The sequence below is a fragment of the Podarcis vaucheri genome (genome assembly GCF_965113315.1).
Source record: "Podarcis vaucheri genome assembly, chromosome: 2".
NCBI lineage: Eukaryota > Metazoa > Chordata > Lepidosauria > Squamata > Lacertidae > Podarcis > Podarcis vaucheri.
The window spans coordinates 26,870,026-26,893,819 of NC_138760.1; the positions used below are offsets into that span (position 1 = coordinate 26,870,026).

At 40.9% G+C, this 23,794-nt stretch overlaps 1 protein-coding gene across 1 annotated transcript; it reads right to left on the minus strand.

Moving 5' to 3' along the window:
* Nucleotides 1-349: 349 nt before the first annotated feature.
* On the minus strand, nucleotides 350-19,156 carry NOL11 (nucleolar protein 11). Its single transcript, XM_082212452.1, has 18 exons — nucleotides 18,947-19,156; nucleotides 17,625-17,738; nucleotides 16,963-17,019; nucleotides 15,284-15,429; nucleotides 14,444-14,501; nucleotides 13,072-13,213; nucleotides 11,843-12,040; nucleotides 10,989-11,065; nucleotides 9,871-9,994; nucleotides 9,328-9,425; nucleotides 7,676-7,753; nucleotides 5,353-5,537; nucleotides 4,639-4,764; nucleotides 3,217-3,441; nucleotides 2,693-2,771; nucleotides 1,924-2,016; nucleotides 735-842; nucleotides 350-500 (listed from the first exon to the last, which is right to left on the minus strand). Exons 1-18 carry the CDS (start codon nucleotides 19,082-19,084, stop codon nucleotides 387-389), a joined length of 2,160 nt encoding a protein of 719 aa, XP_082068578.1. The 5' UTR covers nucleotides 19,085-19,156; the 3' UTR covers nucleotides 350-386.
* Between the last annotated feature and the right edge of the window lie 4,638 nt (nucleotides 19,157-23,794).

Genomic DNA, 23,794 nt, shown 5'->3' on the forward strand with positions numbered 1-23,794 from the left:
CCTCTTTTAAGAAATGCATGTTGCTTTCCTAATGACACCCTCTTGTCTTTAGTGTATCTTAAAGTGGATCTGAGCTATAGTTTATACATATATACATGATATTCAGGTTGGATGTTGTAGTCGTAATGTAACTTGCAGCAGCCTCTGCCATCCTGGTGCCCTTCAAATGTCAAAGGCTTCAAATCCCATCTGCCCCAGTCCAAAACATCTGGAAGGCACCAAGTTAGAAAAGACGGCCTTGAAGGGGTATCAGTACAGTTCACCAATGTGAATTCTGGTATTAATAAGCTTTTACAAGGTAGAACAGATGAGTCGGAATGCAAAGAGGGAGAAAAATGTCCACAGTAGATTTGTAACAATAATTTTATGAGAAACACGTGCCTTATTCATACAAGTTTCAGAACTTCAATGGAATATAAGCCCACATCATCTGGGTTCTGTATCCTTTGCAAATGCCTCAGGCTTCCTTCAATCTTGTTGAGTTCTGAGTAAAAACGTACCTAAAAGAGGGGGAAACGAATAAGACTTGTTCGTATTTCCTGCCAGCCCTTTATAAACATTGCTTTTATTCCCACAAGTGACACTACTGTTGCCTTCACGCAAAAGGGCAGAGCGTGATAGCAAACAAAGGATAACATTTGTGGTTTTCAAAAGGAAGCTTGGTTTGGTATCACCACCGACAACGTTCAACCTGTGCTTCTGGTGTTGCAATTTCAAAAGGAAGGCAAACTTACTTGGGCTCTAACAAACTTGTGCAGCTTAGAAAGTAATTCTCTTGCTTCTGGCAACATCACAATAACTGTAAAGTGAGCATCTAGGAGAAGGCATATCCAGTCCATGATCTGAAAATTAAACCAGTGATAGATAAGCGTAAGCTAGTGATACCTTAACCTTCAGCACATGCATGAGAAAGTCAGCACCAATTATTAGACAGAAGCAGGGAAATTCTGTTCATGCAGCCTTCAGATGCAACTCTCTGCACTGAAATGGAAAATAACAATATTCCACAGAAGATAGTCATTTCTGTACAATCATGCATATGATGAAGTGGGTTGTAGTCTACAAAAGCTTATGCCATTATGGATTTCTTGAAATTGGATTCAATGATGGTCCTACCCAAAATTATTTTCAATAGAGCTAATGGGTAGGACTTAGCTGAGCACAACCCAATGTTTTAACAGTACCACAAGACTTGCTTAGCTTTTATGCAAGAGACTAACACTCAGGAAATAATTTCTTTATAATATAAAAGCTCCCTTGCCACACTTTTGGCAAGAAATGTACATGTAGCACATTTAAATTTAAAACAATCTTGGCTGCCGAGTGGGAGGGAGCTGAAACTGTCATATTTCAACAATGATTCTGCAAATAACAGTGTGTAATGCAGGCATAGCTAAGCAACTACTTATAGGAGCAGAATCTCCAAGGCAATCATGAAAGTCACGGACCAGCAAGTATTTCCCTGTCTCACTGTATGATTCCATCCCATTGTAAGGGATCCTATCAATCCTATCTTGTAAATTTTCAGATCTGTTTCCCAAACCAAGTTAGCTAGGGCAGTAACATCATTCAAAATCATTCAAAATTGGGAAACAGATCAATACCACATCGTGTATGTTAACAATCCTTCTGTCACTGCACCATGAGCAACTGGAGGAGGGAAGCATATTTTTCTTTAACCATGAAAAAGGGAACCAAGGATCCTATAAAACAATTTCTGCCATAAGAGCCCAAGTCTCACTTTTAGAATAAACATTAATTGAAGACAGTTATGTTTACCATTGGGCTGAAACAGACTCTGAATACACAGAGGAGTGCACATACAGATCAAGTCCTTTCAATGAAGCAGAAATCTTGAGTTAACACATAGATGCTGATAACTCACAAGAACAATGATGAATTTAATTCCCACTTGCCCCTTACCTGGTTTATGGACAGACAAAATATTCCAGAGAGGTCTGTGGCAGCTTCTTCATTGCACTTCATGTACAGATACTGCAGATACCGGAGAAATAACTAGGAAGAAAAATATATCATTTAAAAGTAGTAGTTCAAATTTAAGTACAGAATTTTTAATATACTTGCAAACGAGTATTCATTAAAAAAAAATACTTGTCTCAATTTTCTTTCTACAACTCAATTCAGGGATCTCACTATATTACCAATCTATGCTGACTTTTTCCATGCAGAAACAAATATAAAACGCAAAGCAAGCCTGCCTTCCTATACTGATTTCAGATTCAGACATAACAAATCTACATCAGGCCTGTAGCAACTTGCATAGAAGTGAAACTTCTGAAGGTCCTCAGTCTAATCTGACCAATGTCATGCAGTAATTCTACCCTCCCTTTCTATTTTATATAATATATAATAATCTGCATAAGTGCAGCAAATTTAATCGTGAACACATCCTGAAGCTTACACTAACGTTATACCTGAAGTTTAAAACTATCACTACCAGAGGCTGAGGAGGTTCTACAGAACCAGTGTGGGATGAAATATCATTCAGTGGGTACTTATCTATTTATCACAGTAATAATCAACATGGATTTAGATATGTGATATTTAGATATGGATTTCATAACTGAAAAAGTTCATTGATAATTTCTCTAAAAGCCACAAGATGCTCAAAGAACAAATATGTAATCAACAATAATATCTAGAAACAGTCAAGAGAGGAGTCGCTACTTACAATGACTTGCTCAGCTGAGAGATCTTTCAGATGAGGCAAAAGAAATGTCTCACTGTATGCTGAACGAAGAATGGTGTTTCTGCGTAAGATTCAGGTCATAGGGTCAAGGACCAATGTGCATTAAGATTTTTATTGTATCCCAGCCTACCCACCCAAATTCTTTAAGAGTAACATCTTTGAAAAAGAAAGCATTTTTTAAAAGGCTAACAAAATAGGTTAGAACTGCAGTCTTCTTTCTGCAAGTTGAAGGGATCCTTCTGCCAAGGAAGGGACAAAAGGTTCAACAGAAGCTCTCAGTGAAGGAAGAAGTGGGGGAGGCAGGAAACTCCACCTCACCTTACTCTCTAGAGCAGTTCTTCAGGGTGGACTGGGGATGGTGCAGCAAAATACCACCTTCCCATTCCTTCATGATTGTTAAATCTCCCAAGAAATGAGGTTCCAACATGGTGGAACAATACGCTACAGGTGCCACATAACCGTTCCGCATCTGTTAAGAACAACTATATTTATTGTGCAAAGGATACAGCAACGTTGCCTTCTGTGGTCCAACAGGGCATATTTCTTTTGTGTATGTCATGTGAGATTTCTGAGTTAACGGTGTGTCGCCGATGTCTTCTTCTGGGAGCTCAGAATTGAAGCCATTCTGTATAACTTTAGACTGCATTCCCATTCTGTTGTGCGCAGTATCAACACAACCTGCTACAGAATCTAAATACACATTCATTTCTTCAAGGCGGTCATCACCAATGCTAGGAAGAAAAAGAAAAGTCCCCAGATGCTGATGTTAGTTTAAAAAGGCATTTTATAAGAAATTTCTGAAATTGACATTTCATAACAACAACATCAATAACTACTATCTGGGATTAAGATGGACAGAAGAACATGCCTTTCCATGCATGTCTAGAGAAGTCTCTACATAAATAGCAACACCCTAGTGGTCCCGGGCCCTAAGTAAGTTAGGTTAGCTTCAACCAGAGCCAGGGTCTTTTCAACACTGGCTCCAGCCTGGTGGAACGCTCTGCCTCATGAGACCAGGGCCCTGCAGGATCTGATTTCTTTCCGCAGGGCCTGTAAGACAGAGTTGTTCCACCTGGCCTTTGGCTTGGAGCCAGTTTGATTCCCTCTCCCTCTTTCTTTTTTCATTTTCCTTTCTCCTCCTGTGATGAGGCTGCATTTTAATATTTCAATATTTTAATGTTGTATTTTAATCTTGTTTTTAAGTTGTATTCATTCAACTTGTTTTTATTAATGCTTGTTAGATGCCCTGAGCCAGGCCTTGGCTGGGGAGGGCGGGGTATAAATAAAAATTATTATTATTATTACATTCAATTTGCATTGATCAATAAATAAAATAAAATAATAATAATAATAATAATAATAATAATAATAATAATAATAATAATAATAATAATAATTTATTATTTATACCCCACCCATCTGGCTGGGCTTCCCCAGCCACTCTGGGGGCTTCCAACAAAGTATTAAAATACAGTGGTCTGTTAAACATTAAAAGCTTCCCTAAACAGGGCTGCCTTCAGCCTCCCATAACACAACATCCCATAACACACAAAATTGCATTTTAGAGATGACTGCACATTTGGAGAATGCCTAAAGTCATCAGGTAGTTAATTTACTCCCCCTGATTTCATATACTAACCTTTTCTGACTGCAGTCAATTGAAGAAGAAGATTCAGAATTTTCTAAATGAAAATGTCTCTAAAACAATGGAAATCTCATCTGATAACTGCAATGGAGTTCATTATGAACAGCTCTCATACACAAGGGAATTAAATAGGGTAAAATACATGTCATTTCTACTTCTTGCCAAAGTGGTAAGCTAGTGTCCATACACCACAAAGTAATTTGATGAGAAAAAATAGTACTTCAAAGCAAACAAACTGCAAGCATTATTAATAAAAATGTAGGATAAATTGCTTGATACTGACCTTAGGAAAGTCCTCAGGCAAGCACAGGTAATTGCTTCAGGGATGTCAGGAAACTGCTGGAGACATAGTTGTAACAAGTGTACATCTGTTTTCTCCAAGGCAACTGCCATTAGATCTGGGCACATACTTGAACAAAAGGGTAAACAGTTACATCTCCGGATATAATTGCAATTAGTTAAATATTAACTTTTATCCACAAAAATATTTCAGGTTTCTGGGAGCACCACAGGTTCACAGTTTCTGATAAGCCACTATTCTCAAAGTTCCTGAAGGATTCCAGTTCCTTAAATTTCATTATAAAATAAGAGAGATGCGGGTGGAACTGTGGTCCAAACCACCGAGCCTCTTGGGCTTGCCAATCGGAAGGTCGGTGGTTCAAATCCCCACAATGGGATGAGCCTCCATTGCTCTGTCCCAGCTTCTGCCAACCTAGCAGTTTGAAAGCATGCCAGTGCAAGTAGATAAATAGGTACCACTGTGGTGGAAAGGTAAATGGCGTTTCTGTGTGCTCTGGCTTCCGTCATGGTGTTCTGTTGCACCAGAAGCAGTTTAGTCATGCTGGCCACATGACCCAGAAAGCTGTCTGCAGACAAACGCCGGCTCCCTTGGCCTGAAGCAAGATGAGTGCCGCACCCCATAGTCACCTTTGACTGGACTTAACCATCCAGGGTTCCTTTACCTTTTTACCTTATTATAAAATAAATACTAGCTCACCTGTAAGAGAGGCCTTGTGTCTGGATAATTTGCACCAGGCAACTCTGAGGGTAAAATGAGGACTCTCTTTTACACCTGTTCACAAGAGCAGAGAGTACGCATCCAACTGATGCTTGAAAGTCTGGTATCTGAGTACTGGAGAAAAATGTCTTCAGCTTTTCTTCAATTACATTCTGAGAAGAATCCTGAAAGAGAGTATTTTGTTCAACAGTCCCAGAAAACCAGCTTTAACTAGCCAAAGTAATTAAAAGTAATCTTGGTTGCCCTATGAGTTTTAATCCATTAACTGTGCAATACTCAGAAGTCGATCCCGTTAAGTTCAATGAGTCTTACTCTCATGTGAATGCATAAGACTGCAGCCGAAATCTGCATGAGAATGTTTTGTAAGAAACAAAAACACTGTCTTTAGATGCCTGGATGTGTCACAGCTGCCACCATATTACAAAAGGCATTTCAGAGAGTTCTTTCTGGTGATGGTGGCAAGGAACACCGCGGTATATGGGTGGAGGAGGGGATGGGGAAACCTCCCTACATGAGCCTTCCCCTGCCCTTACAGTACTCAGGCTCTAAATCATAAGATTTTTCAGCAATACTATCTTAACATGAATGAAAACACTACTAGAACATTGGATTCAATAGCAAACATTTGCATCTGCTTTAATTTTTAAATGGAAATTTTTTGATAAGCATTGCCCCCTAGGTAGAAAGGTGATTTAGAACAGTTGCTTGTTACTTGCAAAAAATCTGTCACCCAGCACAACTGTGCTGGTTGTGAGAACTACCAGGAACATAGGAGCCAACTCCTAGGGGCTGTGGGGGCTGGGCCTCAACAAAGTTGATGAGCATTTCCTTTCAAATGGTATGTGTGCTCTGCATCATGTGATCAATTATGCAGGACGGGGCTTACCTGGGCCCCCACAATATTTATTCAAGTTGGCACCCCTGACCAGGAACTTCTAGAGGGTACCATGTTGGGTCAAGGTTTCAGTTGTTATTTCAGTTTAGCAGAGAGGAATGAATCATTGCTGATCTAATTCAATCACATATTTACATTGCTAAAAAGCACAGCAAACCAGGTTTAGTTTTGCTAAAGTTGAAAGATGGGAGTATAAACCATGGTTTATTAAATCACTGTCTGGTTATTGAAACCCTGCCCAACAGCTTAACTATAGTTTGTTTACTGCCCACAAACCATGCTCTGAAGGTATGGTTTGCTGCTGGTTTATGAACTCTGGTTTGTTTCAATTGCGACATGAAGTTATATGATTTGTTTGGCACCCCAGCCCTGATGCTCATCAAGCTACAAAAGGCATGAGGGAAGAGGAGCTGGAAAACAAACTATTGTTTGTTTGATCAGCGGTGAGACGATTCATTGGTTTGGTCTGTACATGTTACACAGACATATGGCTTAATGTGAATGAGCAGTCATGTGGGTACTTGGAGCAAATAGTAGCTGCCTCCCTCTTCTCCCATTCCTGCTGCTGCATTCCTGTCCTACATAAATGAAGTTATAAGCAAGCAGCGGTGGAGCAAGCGTGCATGTCCTGCGCCTGCGGAGAAGGACCAGCTGCCCATGGGGCGGGACCAGCCGGGGCAGGATGCTCCGCAGGGCCTCCAAGGAGTCTGCCTGCCTCCTGCCACTCAGCTACCCTACAGCTAAGGGGGAGGTGGCAGGTGGACCGTTTGGGGAAGCGCGGAGCCTGTGGGTGCCCAAGCCACCACGTCACTCCCAGGAGAGAGATGCAGGCCCCAAGATGAGTGTCGCCCGGCATTTTGTCACCCCCCTCAGTGTTGACACCTGGGGCACCCCTCCCCTCCGCCCCTGAATGCAAGCTCTGTTAGAATAAATTTTATGTAAAATCTCCCATTCTACTTTGTAAATACAGCTCTCTATTTCAGTGGGATTCTAGCTTTGCCAAGTAATTTCTTGACTGATAAAACCCCACAAAGTGTCCAATTGCTCTCACCATATCAATCAACAGTTACCATAAAACTTGAAGGACCAATATTTTAAATTTGGTTTCATCACAGTGCTTAATCACAGTGATCTGAGCTGTGTACAAGAGACCCAAGACTTAAAACAAGTTCAAACTAAAAGTCAGAGTTCAATTTAAAAGTCTGATGGAAAAAAGAAATTTGCCAATTCTTTTTTTAAGAAGTTAGTATATATATTTTTTAATATTGTGTATCTGTATACCATATTTCCTGATACCATTTTTTCTGGTTAAAGCATAAATGTTATCTTGTTCTCTACCCAACCACTCCAACTTTCCTAAGTGTTTTTCTTAGGGGTGTGGTATAAATAAAAAATTATTATATTTACCTTGATAATTAAAAGCAGCTGTTCCATTGTCAGAGTCTCCAGTTGAGTTTTTGCATCCATGCTCTTTCTTGACCTCAACTGCAAGTATTTAAACATGCATAATAAGAGTCTTTGAGAATTAAAGTTCCATGACAGTTAAAGAAAAAGAACAGCCAATGGTAACTAGTATCCTGGACCAATTACAACTAGTTTTATAAATTCTGCCAGCAGATTCAATTCATCAGTAGTTATATTCTCTTTTGATCATCAAAACAAAAATGTTTTAAGAACAAAATAGGTTAATAATTTAATAAAAGAAAAAAGATATGCAAGCATCAGTTTTGATCTTTTTAGAAGAGGTAGAGAGAGAAATCCAAGATTATGGAAAATATTTCATTATGCAGATTTTAGCACATGATCTTTGTTCCTGCCGAGAGCCGCAATTTCTAAAGGACAATTTGCCTAAGGTCACCTTCTAGCAGTGGGTGGAGGTAGAGATAAAAAAATGTTCTAAATGTTCTGGATTAACTAATCCAGAATAAAGAGCACCCTGTTTCAGTAGTGAATTAGATTTCCCAATCCTATGCAAGTCTGCCTTGAAGTTCACCCAAACTTGAGTAAGAAAGATTTTTTTTTTAGTACAATGGTCCAATACAACTAATTTTCTGGAAAGCATGTACAAGTAATTCCTTTTTTCCTTTAGTATGATATACATGCCTACCAATTTGTTTGCTGGCAGCTAGGAATATTTTTTCTCAAGTCATAAATCCACAGATGCTTTTAATAAAATATTTTCTATCAAAATAAATAGGGATGGGTATGCAACTTGATGACCCACTGTCAAACCACCATGTTTGTAAAATTGGGGGACGGGGGGAGGAAGGAAGTGGAAGAGGATTTTTTTGCTGATTCTTCCTGTGGAGCCCTGTGGAGCTGCCTGAAAAGCTGTTCCACAGGGTTGGAGGATGCTCTGGAATAGTGTAGTGAGTTTAGAGGAACGTTGCGCAAAATATTCCTGCATTGAAGGGGTTTGGACTAGATGACCCTCATGGTCTCTTGCAACTCTACATTCTATGATTCTATGGCATCGAGGGAAGGGGGAAATAGGTGCACCCTGCTAGAGCTTGATCCCCCCCTAGTACAATTTAGCAAATGCTTTCAGGACTAATATTTTGTGCTCACCCCCCCCCCCAAAACAAGGTAACCCTTTAAGAAGATCAATTTGTAATCAGGTGATGTGAAAAGTTATTCATGACTATAAAATCAAACTGCAAAAGCTTAATCTGGATTACACCCCAAGTATTCAAGTGAAAATCTTCCAAAAACCAAAGCAAAAGAGTGGGCTGACATTTCCCAATTTCAACTGTAACCATTATGCAGATCAGAGAGGTTAAACATCATTAAAAACTGGACTACAATTCCCTTAAATTCAACAGCTGAGTTTCTTTTTGTAATGATTGGAGCTCCCTGCTTTGCATTGCCTGTTAACATTCTGGCTGTATTGCACAGAAACCAAGGATACTTAAGGAATTTTGGTATCTTGTACAGATTCCTTAAAATGGTATGTCTTTTTGTTGAAAATGCTATTTTATCCATCTATCTAAAGAGTTTAATAAATAGTGAAATGGATATAGCAAAAGGAAGATTGAATAGTGACTATGAAACCAACATACCAGCCTATTAGATTCACACTTAGCAGGCTGATCTGGCTTTACACCTATCAGATCATCTTCTTGAAGCATGTTCCAATCTGCAGGTATAATCTTCATTTCTGGAAAAAGTAATATAGACTATCACATTAGAGAGTGAAACCTATTATTGTTATGCACAAATGACCGAAAAAAGATTTCTATAAAAATTATACCAGACAAGAACTTGGCTTTTGTAATGCGTGGGTTTGGATGTCAAAATAAGCTATTGTTATGAGTTTACCATATTGAATGCCTAACTGAATTTAATCATAATAAATTAAGGTAAAGCAAAAACACTAAATATACTTCTCAACATACCATCTAAAATCCACAGAGAATTGGACAATACAAATGAGAATATTCGTGAATATTAAAAATCCAATTTGTAAACTGAAAAATCTTAGTACACTGCCTTCTAATAGGATAAGCAGCTTAAGATGGGCATTTTTTACATGTAGTTTTCTAAAGGCATTTCCAAAAGAGGATGATGTGAATGTAAATATAAGCTTTATAATTAAGCCCTACCTGATGTTTGTGTATCCTTAACTTTCCCAACAGCAGCAGCCAAGGAAGATGTTTCACACTTATACAATATTACTGTTAATTCGTTACCATGTGTTATGAAGAGTTTGTCTCCGTAACACCAACACTAGAAAACATCAAATACAAATAATTAGCAAGTAAAAAGTGAATTAACACAGTATACTCACAACACAAACACTCCCTTAAATGCTACAGATCTTTTGAGCTTTCTAATTTCTTTTGAAAGGTAACAGTTTTGTCATCTATATATACCTGAAGCCCTGCAATAACTGAGCAATGGGGCACACTTACAAAGATTTTCAATTATTGCTAGATCTGTAGAAGATTAATTGCAGACTACTGATCAATTTAGGGACGTGGGTAGCACTGTGGTCTAAACCACTGAGCCTCTTGGGCTTGCTGATCAGAAGGTTGGCAGTTCGAATCCCAACAACCGTTGCTCAGTCCCAGCTCCTGCCAACCTAGCAGTTCAAAAACATGCCAAAAAGTGCAAGTAGATAAATAGGTACCGCTCTGGCAGGAAGGTAAACAGCATTTCCATGCGCTGCTCCGGTTTCAGTGTTCCGTTGCGCCAGAAGCAGCTTAGTCATGCTGGCCACATGACCCAGAAAAAATTGGCTGTGGACAAACGCCGGCTCCCTCGGCCAGTAAAGCGAGATGAGCACCGCAACCCCAGAGTTGTCTGCGACTGGACTTAACTGTCAGTGGTGCTTTACCTTTACTGATCAATTTACACAACCAACACCCTTCAAAGAGATCTGTGATGAGCTTAGAAATATCTAGTGATCTGGATCAGTCAGTCTCCAATTCAAAAAGTGACAATGGCTCTTGAAGGAGTTTTGCACATGCACTGAAGCAGCTGTGCTTGCACTGCACTCACATATATCCTCTTCAAAGATTGTTGCTCCCCTTATGCAGTGCACTCTGCAGGACATCTAATATGTGCACTGAAAAACAGGGAATGTTTTAAAATCTGACTAATACCTTTTTTCAGCATTCTTTTTTTCATATTTCATATGTTCTGTTCAAGGTTTTCCATTGTAAACTAGCTACAAGTGTATTAAAATGAAAATGGATAGATCACATTGATCACAACTTACTTGTCCAGTGGTTCCCCGTGGTAATTCCTTTAAAGCCTGTAATGTTTGAAATTTTATATTCCATATGGAAAAGCAATCTACAAATAGGAAAAACAAGAGTACCACTTGTAAAGCTTTCAGTTATGAATGCTGCCTGCAAATTGATTAAGACAACTTTGGCAATGTGCCCTACAAAGTAATTAACATACCCAAAACCTTCCAGTCAAACATTGCTGAAGTAAGTCTCAATTTATAATCAGAGTCATTACTATTCTCTTACAAAAGCAGTTCAACAAATCTATTTTTGATAAAGTGAAGCTTCAGTTGTGTAATTAATCACTCTACCATGTATGGGTTAACAGTTCAATAACAATCAACTGTACAGGCAACTCCCATTTTGCTCGTGTTCCATGAATATTTGCACCATTTCCAGACCCAGAAGAGGGCATAACCGGGTGGGCTTATGCACATGATGACCCAGAACGCAACCCCCATGCAAATTGGGAGTTGCCTGTATATCTTTCTCTGCTGTCTTTCCTTGCTCTTCTTTCTTATGCATCTGCATATTTAGATTAGCTGCCTGCAGACCAGACACTTGTTGCTTTTTATTCTACATTTTATATTGCATGATAGTCCTCCAGATGTTGTTGGATTCCAACTCCTATTAATCCCAGGCAGCACAACCAACGGGAGTTGCAGTCAGTAAGTATCTGGCAGTCACCAGGCTGTTGTACAGCATCTTGACTTTAGGTGCTCAATATTTGTTTAATGTTTATTTAAGAGTGCTTCTTGGATGTTTCCTTCCTGTTTACAGTCAACAAATTAAGCAGAATAGATTTAGTCCAGCTGCTGCATTTTGAAGCGATTTACGTTACCTTTAACGCGGCCATCTGGGGAATCCAAACATCCTGTTATGGCAATATGATCTTTATCGAGAATAGCAATTGAAGTGCTTTTTAAAATACTGCCAGATACCAGAAGTCTGATCAGAAGAGACTTTTGTAAAAATTGCTCTTCTTCAGAGCCACTCTGTTGCAGGGGCACCAGAACCTTATACACACATCCGTTGGAATCTGTAAGAATAGAATTCAGTTACGTAACAGTTAAGAATAAATACTAGTTGACATACACAAATCATCACCGTAAAAGACAGGGCATCACTTAAGAGGAGGCATGGTTCAGAATGGTTCCATTTGTCAGCTGCTTCCATTGAGGTCCTGTGTAGCCCATGTATACCAGCCACAATTGCCAAAAATCCCCCAAGGAGTTAATGCGTGCACATTGCCTGTCAAATAATTTTAATGGGTTGGGGAAGCCTCCTTCCCTGCGACTTCTGTTCACAGCTACATACTCTGTTATCAATAGACTACTGTCTGTCCAGTTTCTACGCACCATCCTCAGCTAAAGAGTTTATGATTGCATAGGTACCCCAAACTAAGAAACAGTCTTAGGTTTTTGACCTTTAACACAGCAATCCCATTCGGATACAACAGCATAATATGGTTTGACAATTACAAGTGTGCAAAGGCTTAGCAATTCTGGCAGGTGGTTAAAACAGCAAATAATGTTATCATAAATACAGTGGTACCTCAGGTTACATACGCTTCAGGTTACAGACTCCGCTAACCCAGAAATAGTGCTTCAGGTTAAGAACTTTGCTTCAGGATGAGAACAGAAATCATGCTCTGGCGGCGCGGCAGCAGCAGGAGGCCCCATTAGCTAAAGTGGTGCTTCAGGTTAAGAACAGTTTCAGGTTAAGTATGGACCTCTGGAACGAATTAAGTACTTAACCTGAGGTACCACTGTACAGAAAAACTGTAACCTTATAACCCCCTCCCATTTAGTGGGAAGAGGCAGCATTTGGCCCCGAGTTCATGTTTGTACATTACATCTGAATGTACAAACTCAGTGTACTGAATTTGTAAATATGCATAGATGTCTATGCTCCTCACAGAAGTATACAATTACACTGTTAAGAACTATGCCTGTTTATTCAACATTTAATTGCAAAAGACTGATTGGAAATAACATGATGCTTGCTCTTCTGCGCTTTATCAAGGCAGGGTTCCCCTCCTGTACAATTAGAATATACCTTAATACTTACACAAGCAAAGCAACGTGACAACTTTGTTTTTCAAGTATGCTGCAAAACCCAGCGGTGTGGCTGACTCGCCACCTTGTTCCAGTTTAAATTTCTGAAGGATGCATGGATTACACTGCTGAACATATATGAAGCAATTCCCATCCTGAAGAAAAAAAGTGGCCTTCTTTCATTTCCCAGACAACCAGGTTCATTAAAAAGACATTGCAGCTAGACAGAAGAAATTAACTATATCATATACCTAAGAGATATTTGGGCCCCCAAAAAACATTTGCAACGGTAATTCCCCACAAATCATTATGTAGCTATGATTTAAGCGAAAAAGCAAAGATTGTGTAATACCAGCAGGTTACAGTGACCAAATGCCTGTCCAATAGTATGCTTGCACCATTAAGTTGGAGGATTCCTCTTATAAGAAAGTATTCCCCATTCCCTACAAAGCAGGACTTTATAAAGCACAATGAAATAGGAGTTTCTTGTTGTTCATTCTGGACAACCTATTGTACTACAATATTGAAATTAAAATAAGGTTTTTTTTCTGAGTTTGAGAATGATTCATTGCTCATCCTGTCCAAACCATCCCAAGAACTGCAAATAAAAACAGCACCACAGAAGTGTTGCATCTGTATTAATCTTCTACTGCATAGTAACATTTCCACAGTGGATCATATGAAGAGACTTAATTCTTAGTAGTAGTAGTAGTAGTAGTAGTAGTAGTAGAAGAAGAATTTGGATTTGATGTCCCACTTTATCACTACCCGAAGGAGTCTCAAAGCGGCTAACATTCTCCTTTCCCTTCCTCCCCCACAACAAACACTCTGTGAGGTGAGTGGGGCTGAGAGACTTCAGAGAAGTGTGACTAGCCCAAGGTCACCCAGCAGCTGCATGTGGAGGAGCGGAGACGTGAACCTGGTTCCCCCAGATTACGAGTCTATCGCTCTTACCCACTACACCACACTGGCTCTCAGTAGGCCTGAGCAATCCTTCCATTAGTCACTGTATGATTTTATTATTATTATTTCTATGGAGTACATATGCACAATGCACATATTTCAGAATTCAGTTATGTGTGACCATTGCTACTACAAGCTCGTTCAACTTAAATAACTTTAAAATGCTTATCATGGAAAATAAATCTAAATATTTACATTTCAGTTTCCAAGGCTGGAAATATCTGTTAGAGCACCTTTATTGGAGAGACAGAGGTACCCAAATTAAAGCATGTAAGTAGCCCCCTGCAGTAGAGGATTCTTATTCAAGTGTTAAGACCGATTCTGCATCAACAAATAAGATAGTAAACAAAATGCCACACCTGTGACTTAAACACGGAAATATTGCATCACTACTTTAAAACCTTATAATATTTATCACTTACCTTCTCAGTAATAAATATAAGAACAGGATGTCCAACGTCCAAGAAAGCATCACTCCATCTAAAAATAAGTTATATTATTATTGCAGGGCAATCAAAACTAAAAACATGGCCACAAATAATACTTAATACAATGGCCTACTTTGCACACTACGGTAAGACAAACTATGGCTTACTAGGACCATGCAGATATGCTTCTTCTTCTCTGTGGCTTCTTTAGCTCTCATGTGGCATCTAAGCGAAACCAAGGATTGTGGTTGAGCTCTCTTCTCCCCTTAAATCACCATCTGTAGCCAAGATCAAAAATTGGCTACCGCTTGTTATCAGAGAGAGATCTTAACCACAATCCTGGGTTCAGACTGCACACTAACCTAAGCATAGCTTCTGCACCATAGAGAGCTTATAAGAACCAGGGAGGAGCAAAGCAGGTGTGAACATCTCCCTCGCAGTCCATACATTCATGCTAAGCCATGGTTTGGTCTAGCATTGCATGCTAACATGGTTATTATTTGAAATAAGGTTCACAGCCAATACAACACAACTATGAGTGTAAAGTATCATGCAAATTTGAATGTATGAAGTTATCCGTCATGCTTCACACTATCCCCTTTTTGGGGAGTAAATAGAGCGCCTTTATTGACCATATTCCTTAGTTTCCAAGCCTACTTAAAAAAACTTTAATTGTTCACCTGCAGGAAGAATGAACTGAATAAGGCATTACAAAGAAACAAGGTGATGGGTAGCTCTGGTACCAGAGTGAGGTTAAGGGATCTAGAGAGACCCAGCACCAAATCTATAGCCTAATTTTTGAATTGGAAAGCTTGCATTAACTGTGGCACTCACCTAATAACTTCATCTGAAACAACACTTTCAATTTCTTGCTGAGGGGCTGTGAGTAAAGCATCTAAACTCTTGACAGCACCACCTTTGAACAGGACCAGGGGTTCGGTATTAGGCAGAGAATGTATCCGATACACATCTGCTGACAACTGCAAAATAAACTCTTAACTTTAGTCTTGAATATAAATGTGCAATATAAACGGTAACAAAAGTGCAGGTATCTTTGTAATACCATACTTTACAGTCTATAAGACACCCCCTATTTTAGGGGACTGAAATTACAGAAAATGGGGGGAGATGGCAAAAAGCCGTTGAGCTTTTTTTGCGGAGGATTGCCCAGGGTTGTTTTAGGGGAAATGCCGAAAAATTCTCACCCACACGCATGGAATATTCCGCCTCCCGTCTGTCCTCTCACCAGCTGAAGCTGCCAATCGCCCACCCAATTGCAGCAGCAGCCAATCAACACCACCCACTGACACAGCAACCAATAACATGCACAATAGTTGCTGACAGCCGCAGCAGCAACCAATCAAACATCCACCCTATGCACTACCCATGTATAAGATGACACCCACTTTTTAGCATGATTTTTAAGGGGGGAAAGCTAGTCTTATGCACGGTAAAGTATGGTAAATGTTAATAAATATTGCAATGTTCAGCAAAAAATTATATTCACTCTGGCTGGCCTTAAAAAGTTGATTGCTCCAGGTACTGGTATGAGCAATGGAATGAGTTGCAACTGAATTACAGATCTAAATATTACTAGGTATGCTTGTCTGGGGTTTTCCTGACAATTCACAGCAGAGATGGGAGAAGAATTGGAGCAGGCTAGGTCCACTGTGCTAGCAGAAACTCTTGTGCTAGCTTCCACAAGGGTGCTGAGTTAGTTGAATCTGGGCTCTTGTCATTTGCTATTTACACCTTTGAAGAAGGGTACGGTACAGTAAAAACAATTGTAACAGCTGGAAAATTCTGCAGCAACTCAGTGACAGCATCTGTATTACTATTCTGACTGACACTGAAATATAACTCTTTCAGTAAAGCAAAATTGGTTATGCCCAAAGAGAAAAGAATACCCCAAAAGGTCATTACTCAGTTGAGTATTTTGAGGATTCACAAAAATCCAAGTCTAGATACTGAAAGCACAGATACTAACTAAAGTTACCGCATAGCTTCTACTGCGCAATAGTAGTTATTAGCCCTAGGTGGAAGGACTGTTTCAACAATTTGCAAAAGGTCTTCTATCTTACTTAAGGCGGGAAGGAAAAAGGACAGGTGAAATATAGTGTTCTAGAAAGACACAATTATTTTATTTTTCAGTGCAATCCAGACTTCAGATGGGCAGAGTTCTGCTCACAGGGCATTTTCCTACAATAAGAGGCGACAATATTCACCTGCAGCCCCAACATCATCTGCCATGCTATTCCAGGTTCTCTCCTGAACCTGCGGAACAGCTTGTCCAGAGATGCTTATCAGTGAAAATCTCCTTCCCTGCTCCACTTGGTACCCCTGCTAGATCACAGATAGTGAAGGAACACTTTGGTTTACAGAATAACCTTTCTGGAGCCAACCCATAATTTGTAAGGCTGATGTTAACATATAGAGAACTCATGCCATCAACTGATTGCACAAGATAATTGCCATGCTCTAAAACAACTTTATTACAAGTTATCAGCACTTACCGTTGCTTTAAAGGCTTTATCCAAGTTACTGTCATCTTCCTTCCATATCTGCAAAACCTTTTGAAAAAAACCATCATTTTAAAAAGGCGTAATATCTATTTGCAAAGTATTACCTCAAAGCTCGACTAGACACAAGCAATTCAGGTTAGGATATTTAAGATACACTAGTTTTTATGGTCTGTGATATACACACAGCCAGGATTTCCAAAATAGATGAGTTGTGCACTCAGGTATGTGTGTGAATGCTGCACAGAGGACAACTATGACAGACCCATGCCAACGGTCTCTTGATATGTGCAGAATTTTCAAATGTAAACCTACAAAATCCCATTGATTTCTGCAATGTACATTTAATGCATTTTTGTTTCTATGGAAATAAATCCTACTGATTTTGACTGAAGTATTTTTAGGACAGCAGTCTTTGTGAGGCTCAGTTCCCTATCAGAAATCAGTTATTGCACACTCTAAAAATATGAACAAGTTTTCATCCACACTAGCATGCGGTTTCCAAACAGACTGATTAAACATGAATTGTTTTGCCTACTACAACTTCTATAAAGGAAGTTTTTTAAAAGACCACCATGGCTTCAATAAAACTATACCAAATGCAAGAGTTTCCCAAGTAACTATAGTCAAATGCTTGCCTTAATAAGAAATCATACCTTATCATCATGGACAATAATGAACTCTCCTGTTTCAGCATTGCACACAGCAGGACATGTGATTGTTTGACCTTGTTTGACTGACCAGCAACCCAGTGGTTTTTGATCTGAAACCTAAAACAAGTCCAACTTATCAACTGTTAAGACACTAAATCATTAGCATAAGTTACTAAAATGTACACAATAAAATCTCAATTTGCTATTGCACTGTGTATTTAAAAGAGCTGAAACCCCACAAGCACATGCCCTATAGTTTTATAAACAATTATAGAAAAAGATAAATCCTTCTACAGAACTATACAGCAGGGTGCTTTTTGCAACTATGATTTATGGGAGTTCTTCCAATCTGGTGTGCACACTCCTCCATATGCTTGTATGCACTTTCTCAAATTGCAAGAAAGTGCATACAAACATGAGGAGGAGTGCGCACACCAGCTTGGGAGAACAACTATAAATCATAGTTGCAAGAACCCTGCTGTACAGTGATACGCTTCAGGTTACAGACTCCATTAACCCAGAAATAGTGCTTCAGGTTAAGAACTTTGCTTCAGGATAAGAACAGAAATCGTGCTCCGGCGGCATGGGGGCAGCAGGAGGCCCCATTAGCTAAAGTTGTGCTTCAGGTTAAGAACGGACCTCCGGAACAAATTAAGTACTTAACCCGAGGTACCACTGTATAAGGATGGATCTTTTCCTATACTGTAATTGTTTATAAAACTGTAGGTCAGGCATAGGCAAACTTGGCCCTCCAGATGTTTCGGGACTACAACACCCATCACCCCTAGCTAACAGGACCAGTGGTCAGGGATGATGGGAGTGGTAGTCCCAAAACATCTGAAGGGCCGAGTTTGCCTATGCCTGCTGTAGGGCATGTGCTTGTGGGGGTTCAGGTCTTTTAAATACACAGGAGCCATCGCAAATTGAGATTTTCTTGAGAGAGAATTCTACGGATTGCAGAAAGAGACCCAAGTCTTTTCCTCTGTCATCTTGTTGTTGTTAATATCCATCTGTCCTGGGGAACAAGGGAAGGAGGGCGCCTTTGGGGGTGAAGGCGAAACTGCAGGAAGGTTGTCCTCGCTTTTGCCATCGTTCCTGCCATCCAATACTGCGGGGGACGCCGGGGACTCGAACCCGGGACCTTCTGCGCGCAAAAAGGATTGAGCGGGTCCGCAGGGGTCCTCACCACTAGGGCCCCCCCCTCTTTTGAGACTATTCCTAGGGATCGTGCCTGAGGGACTTGAAACAAGACATGGGAAAAGCGGCAAAGGGCTCGCTTCACCCCTGACCGCCCCCCGTTTCTCCTCTCCTCAATGAGTCTTTACCTTATACAGCGTCACCGTCCGGCCTCGGTCCGTGAGCAGCACCCGGTCCGCATCCTGCTCCAGGCCCAGCGGCCCCTGAGAGGGGACCCCGGCTCCCGCCAAAGGGCACAGCGCAAACTCCTCACAGAAGGCCGCCATCTTGAGGGCCACGCGAGACAAGAAGGTTGGGAGTGCGCCTGCGCCCACAGGACGGCGGCGGCGGCCTCCAGCTCGTTTTAAAAGGAAGGGGCGGGAATGAAATCGACGGGGGCCAACCAACCCGGCTCGGCGCAAAACCACAGGCGCGCAGGCGCAGTGAGCTTCCGCAGCGGGAACAGTGCAAAGCGCCATCTGTTGGGGAAAGAGAAGACGGCGAGGAATTGGGGCGAGCTGGGCGAACGCCGGTCAGATGGGGGGTTGCCATTCGTCCGGGATTCCCCGGAACTGCGTGCGCCACGAAAATCCGGACGCATGACAGCTTTCCCATGAAAAACGCGACAACTTTGCTAACAAAACAAAATAACTTCTCTGTCTAGATTCTCACTGTTTCAAATATGGTAACGCTACACCCAGAGGCAGTCATTTTAACAGCACCCTAACCGGGCCCTGCCATGAAGCGCTTGCGTTCTATGCCCTTTAAAAATATGGCTTCTTGGGTTGTTTTTATTTTGATTATATATTTTGTGGTTTTTATATTTTTGATTGTGTTCCGTGAACCACCCTGAGACCTCCAGGTATAGGGCGGTATATTGTTGTAAACAAAAATTACCTTTTCCCCTTATGGGGTATCCAAGAGCCCATATAGAGTCCATACATAGGTTCCCTATTGGTAGGAGAGAATAACAGAGGCCAACCAGAGAATATTGAGAAGCAAAGCAGCTAGTAAGCTTGATCTTTATTGATCTGTTGCAACAGGGTGCTCCCCTCACTCGCAGGAAAGGAGGAGGAACCCAGAACCCAGGTGTGTCCGCCCTTATATAGACATTTTAAATTTCCTGCCCTGGAGCTCAAGACCACCCCCAGAAACATCACACATACATCACAGAAGGGGTGTAACCTAAGACCACCCCTCAGATACATCATACCTACATCACAGAAAAGGCGGTCTCAACAGAAATTTGAATGTTGTTTTTCTCCTGTCCTTGTTTATCTGCTGTCAGGCAGGTTACTTGATTGGATTGCCTGGGGAGCCTGGCCAATCTTTTGTAATGATAAATACTTAGTTCCTGGGCCATGTCACAGGCTGACACCCTATTCATATCTTAAATGTGCCCTTGAGACAGGATTTGTGAGGAAAGAGACAATGGGAGGTTTCCCACTTTGACTTTGCAGAGAAAACATTTGCTCAGTTTAGGAATCAAAATGGTTCCAGGTTGGTCTTCCTGTGCTGATCTATGTACGTGCGGTTATGAACATTACCATATATCTAAGACCTCAAAATTCCTATCACAATATAAAGTTTAATAATAATAATAACAATAATAATAGAGAAAAGGGTGAGTTGGCGCCCTCACCAAACTCCCGTTATTTGTAAAAAATCCAAATGGACTGGCGGCTGTGTTCACGGTGCTGAGACCCCACAGGCGATACACGCCAGGGAGTGGCAGGAGCTCAGGAAAAGTACAACATTGGCTCACTGATAAGAGTTACCTGTACCTGACTTTTTTTTTTTTTTTGTATCCTTGCAGCAACACTATAATCTGTTAGGCCAGGGGATGAGTTGTTGTGGCCCACTGAGATTCAGGGTTAGGGAGATTTTTCTGTGGATAATTCTGCAGAAATTCTGACCATTCTGCAAAAATTAACTTTCATCAGAATGACATGCTCTGATGGTATACAGTGGTACCTCAGGTTAAGAACTTAATTCGTTCCAGAGGTCCGTTCTTAACCTGAAACTGTTCTTAACCTGAGGTACCACTTTAGCTAATCTGGCCTCCCGCCACTGCCGTGTGATTTCTGTTCTCATCCTGAAGCAAAATTCTTAACCCGAGGTACTATTTCTGGGTTAGCAGAGTCTGTAACCTGAAGCATCCGTAACCTGAAGTGTCTGTAACCCGAGGTACCACTGTATGAGTGAAAGTTTATCCCATGATAAATTTTTAAAGACTTTTAAATAAATAAATAAATGTTGCCATATTATGAAGAGCAAAAAAGACTCACTCCTGGTTTCTTTTGATCTCCTTCCTCTTGTTGGCACTCTGAGGCTTCCTAGCAGGCAAGGCGCATTGTGTTATTGTCATTTTACTTCACAAACTTAAGGACTTCTGCAAACCTAGGGCACCCCCCTGGGTATGTGGAAGCAGCTACCTTTTGGGTTGGTTCCATTTCTCTTGGAAGCTGGTAGGTAGTCAACCACCTGTGATTCCTGTTCATTGTATCCTCCTTCCTAAGGGTTGCAGCAAACCCTTCCCTGCTCTGATTAGGGGAATTTTGTAATGATAATTATACCACTCTTCCAATTTTCTTTTCCTGATGTCTTTTGTATTCTCTGTGGGGAGGGGAGGAGTTTTACCCTCCTTTAAGTTTTTCTCCTACAAACCTCCCTTAAACATCCCGATACCTGCTGCTGCTCAGTTCTGTTTCTGCAATATTCCTGTCGGAAGATGTTTGAAGGAGCGGTGACCCTTGGGATTTGTACAGCAGAGTTCTGAGCGCTCACAAGTTTCACGTATGTCATCTTATAATCCTTACGGCAGCTTTGCAAATTAGGTCAGGGTAGCCACCATATTGCAGATGGGGGACTGAGAGACCTGGTGCCATCTAGAGAGCACCAGGGGCAAAGGTAGGATTCAAACTGTGAACCTCTTGATTTGTAGGTAGCCGTTCAGTGACTGGGGCTCACCAGGACTTGCATGTCAATAAAAAAAGGTAAAGGAATGCAGGGCAAAGTATATTGCTTTGCAACCCAGTCCCTAAAGAGCATTATTGAGATTTAGTTGAATAGATGGGAGTGGTTGTAACGGAACAGTTTTGAGAACTGCAGCTTTACAACTTCTACTTGGGCAAGTTTGCTTAGGAATTTCACTGTAAAGGATCGCATTCAAGTAAGCGTACATAGAATGTCAGCCTTAATAGAATTGCTTTCAGTGTGCTATGTGTAAAACGACAAAATTTCTGGACTTCCAGCTTTCCAGGAAGTCACACCCTATCTCGTGCATGCTCTTCTTAAGCCAAGGTACAGCACTATGGTTATGGTTCCTTAGCAGCAAGATGACACAACACTGGTACATGCCCAAGGGCATGTTTTCCTTTACTGCATCGTATCTTGCGCACTGAGCTCTGGCTTTAGCAACAGGTGTAGGGTTAAGCCCTGGCTCAGATTAAGCTCTGAATAGGTTTGCGGCTAACCTTTCTAAATTACAAGTTATAACTCTGTTTTTTAAAAACCTGCTATTGCTATTTTTAATAATGTTGTTTTAGAATTATTATTTACAGCAATGAGCGCAGATTTTGTTGCTCTGCAGTGCCTTGAGCAGTAATAAGCTGCATAGAAAAATCAAAAAACAAATACAACACTGAGCCAGTCTGTAAAAATGTTTTCAGAAGATATTAGTCTGAAGTGATGGGGCAGAGATTTGCATTCTATCTACATATAGATTTTGAACTGAAAATACTATTTTCATATACAAAATAATACAAAAGAAGGAGAGTAACACTTTTTCACCCTTCGGTTGAGATCAAAAGCTGCCACCCAGGGTGGCTGCTTCATTTTTCCACACGGTGGGGCTAGTTCTGCATACTTCCCAAGGTAGGTATGTTGAGACTTCAAATGTTCTTTCGTGATGGTATCCATTATGTATACCCCTATGTGTATTAATGAGGCCTTCCCCACAGCCCTTCAAGCAGTCATATGGATGGTTGATCATACCAGTGAGGTTTCATTTAAATGTAGATGAGTTCTACCGCATCTGATGAAAGAAAATGATTCAGAAATGAACAGCCCACACAAAAGCATGCATTTTGGTTATTTCATAAATGTTTTACACATTGCTTCTTTGCCAGATAAAACTGGCTGTAGGGGGAGTTGCGTTAAAAATGTATTGTCGCTTGTTATTTGCAAGAACGCAACAGCTTTAGTTTCGAAGGAACCACCAAAGATTCAGGCAGACAAGTCCTAAAATGGTGGTACAGATTCTGGGATGGAGATACCGCAGCCATGCCGGCCAGGGCAGAAGGTGGGGTGAGGCAGATTTTCAGGACCCCATTTGGCATTTAAAAAAGGTTACCTCTCATTGAAACCAATGGAAGGTAAAGTAAGTCCAGGTCCGGCATATGTTTTCAGCCTATCTAGGGGCATGTTAGGGATACAAAGAGGCTTTTTGATGCAACTGATCCAAGGTTTTCCCTGAACCAACGGCTTCAGGTCACAAGACAGGAGATTCTGACTAAACATCAGGAAGAATTTTCTGACGGTAAGAGCTGTTCAACAGTGGAACGGTCTCCGTCGGGAGGTTGTGGACTCTCCTTCCTTGGAGGTTCTTAAGCAGACGTTGGATGGCCATCTCTCGTGTATGATCTAGTCGAGATTCTTCCATCGCAAGGGTCCCTTCCAACTTTGCAATTCTATAACAGCCCATATCCACCACCCACGAAACACCACTGATGGTATAGCCATGGTGGCAGAGCTTTCTGTCAGGGCTGTCTTTACCTGGGGTTGCAAAAAAGCTCAACAACTTTGAGTCCCCCCCCCAAAGGGGGTGCTGGGCAGATCTTTGCAACTCGCCGGCGCATATGCTAAAGACGGCCCTTCTTTCCGCAACCACATCAGAGACATCTGCTTGCATACCTCGCAGTATGGCGCTTAGAATAGCTGCCTGAATAATTCTCTAAAATGTAAAAGTTCTTAGGACTGTACTTTTAAATATGGAA

Excerpts from the sequence above, each read along its gene's own strand:
- NOL11 (XM_082212452.1), bottom strand. The coding sequence starts at position 19,084 with ATGGCGGCCTTCTGTGAGGAGTTTGCGCTGTGCCCTTTGGCGGGAGCC. Across the intron at positions 12,041-13,071 it reads TGTCACGTTGCTTTGCTTGT|ATTCCAACGGATGTGTGTAT; the intron begins GTAAGTATTAAG and ends CTATTCTTACAG. Across the intron at positions 9,426-9,870 it reads TAAGGATACACAAACATCAG|AAATGAAGATTATACCTGCA; the intron begins GTAGGGCTTAAT and ends TACTTTTTCCAG.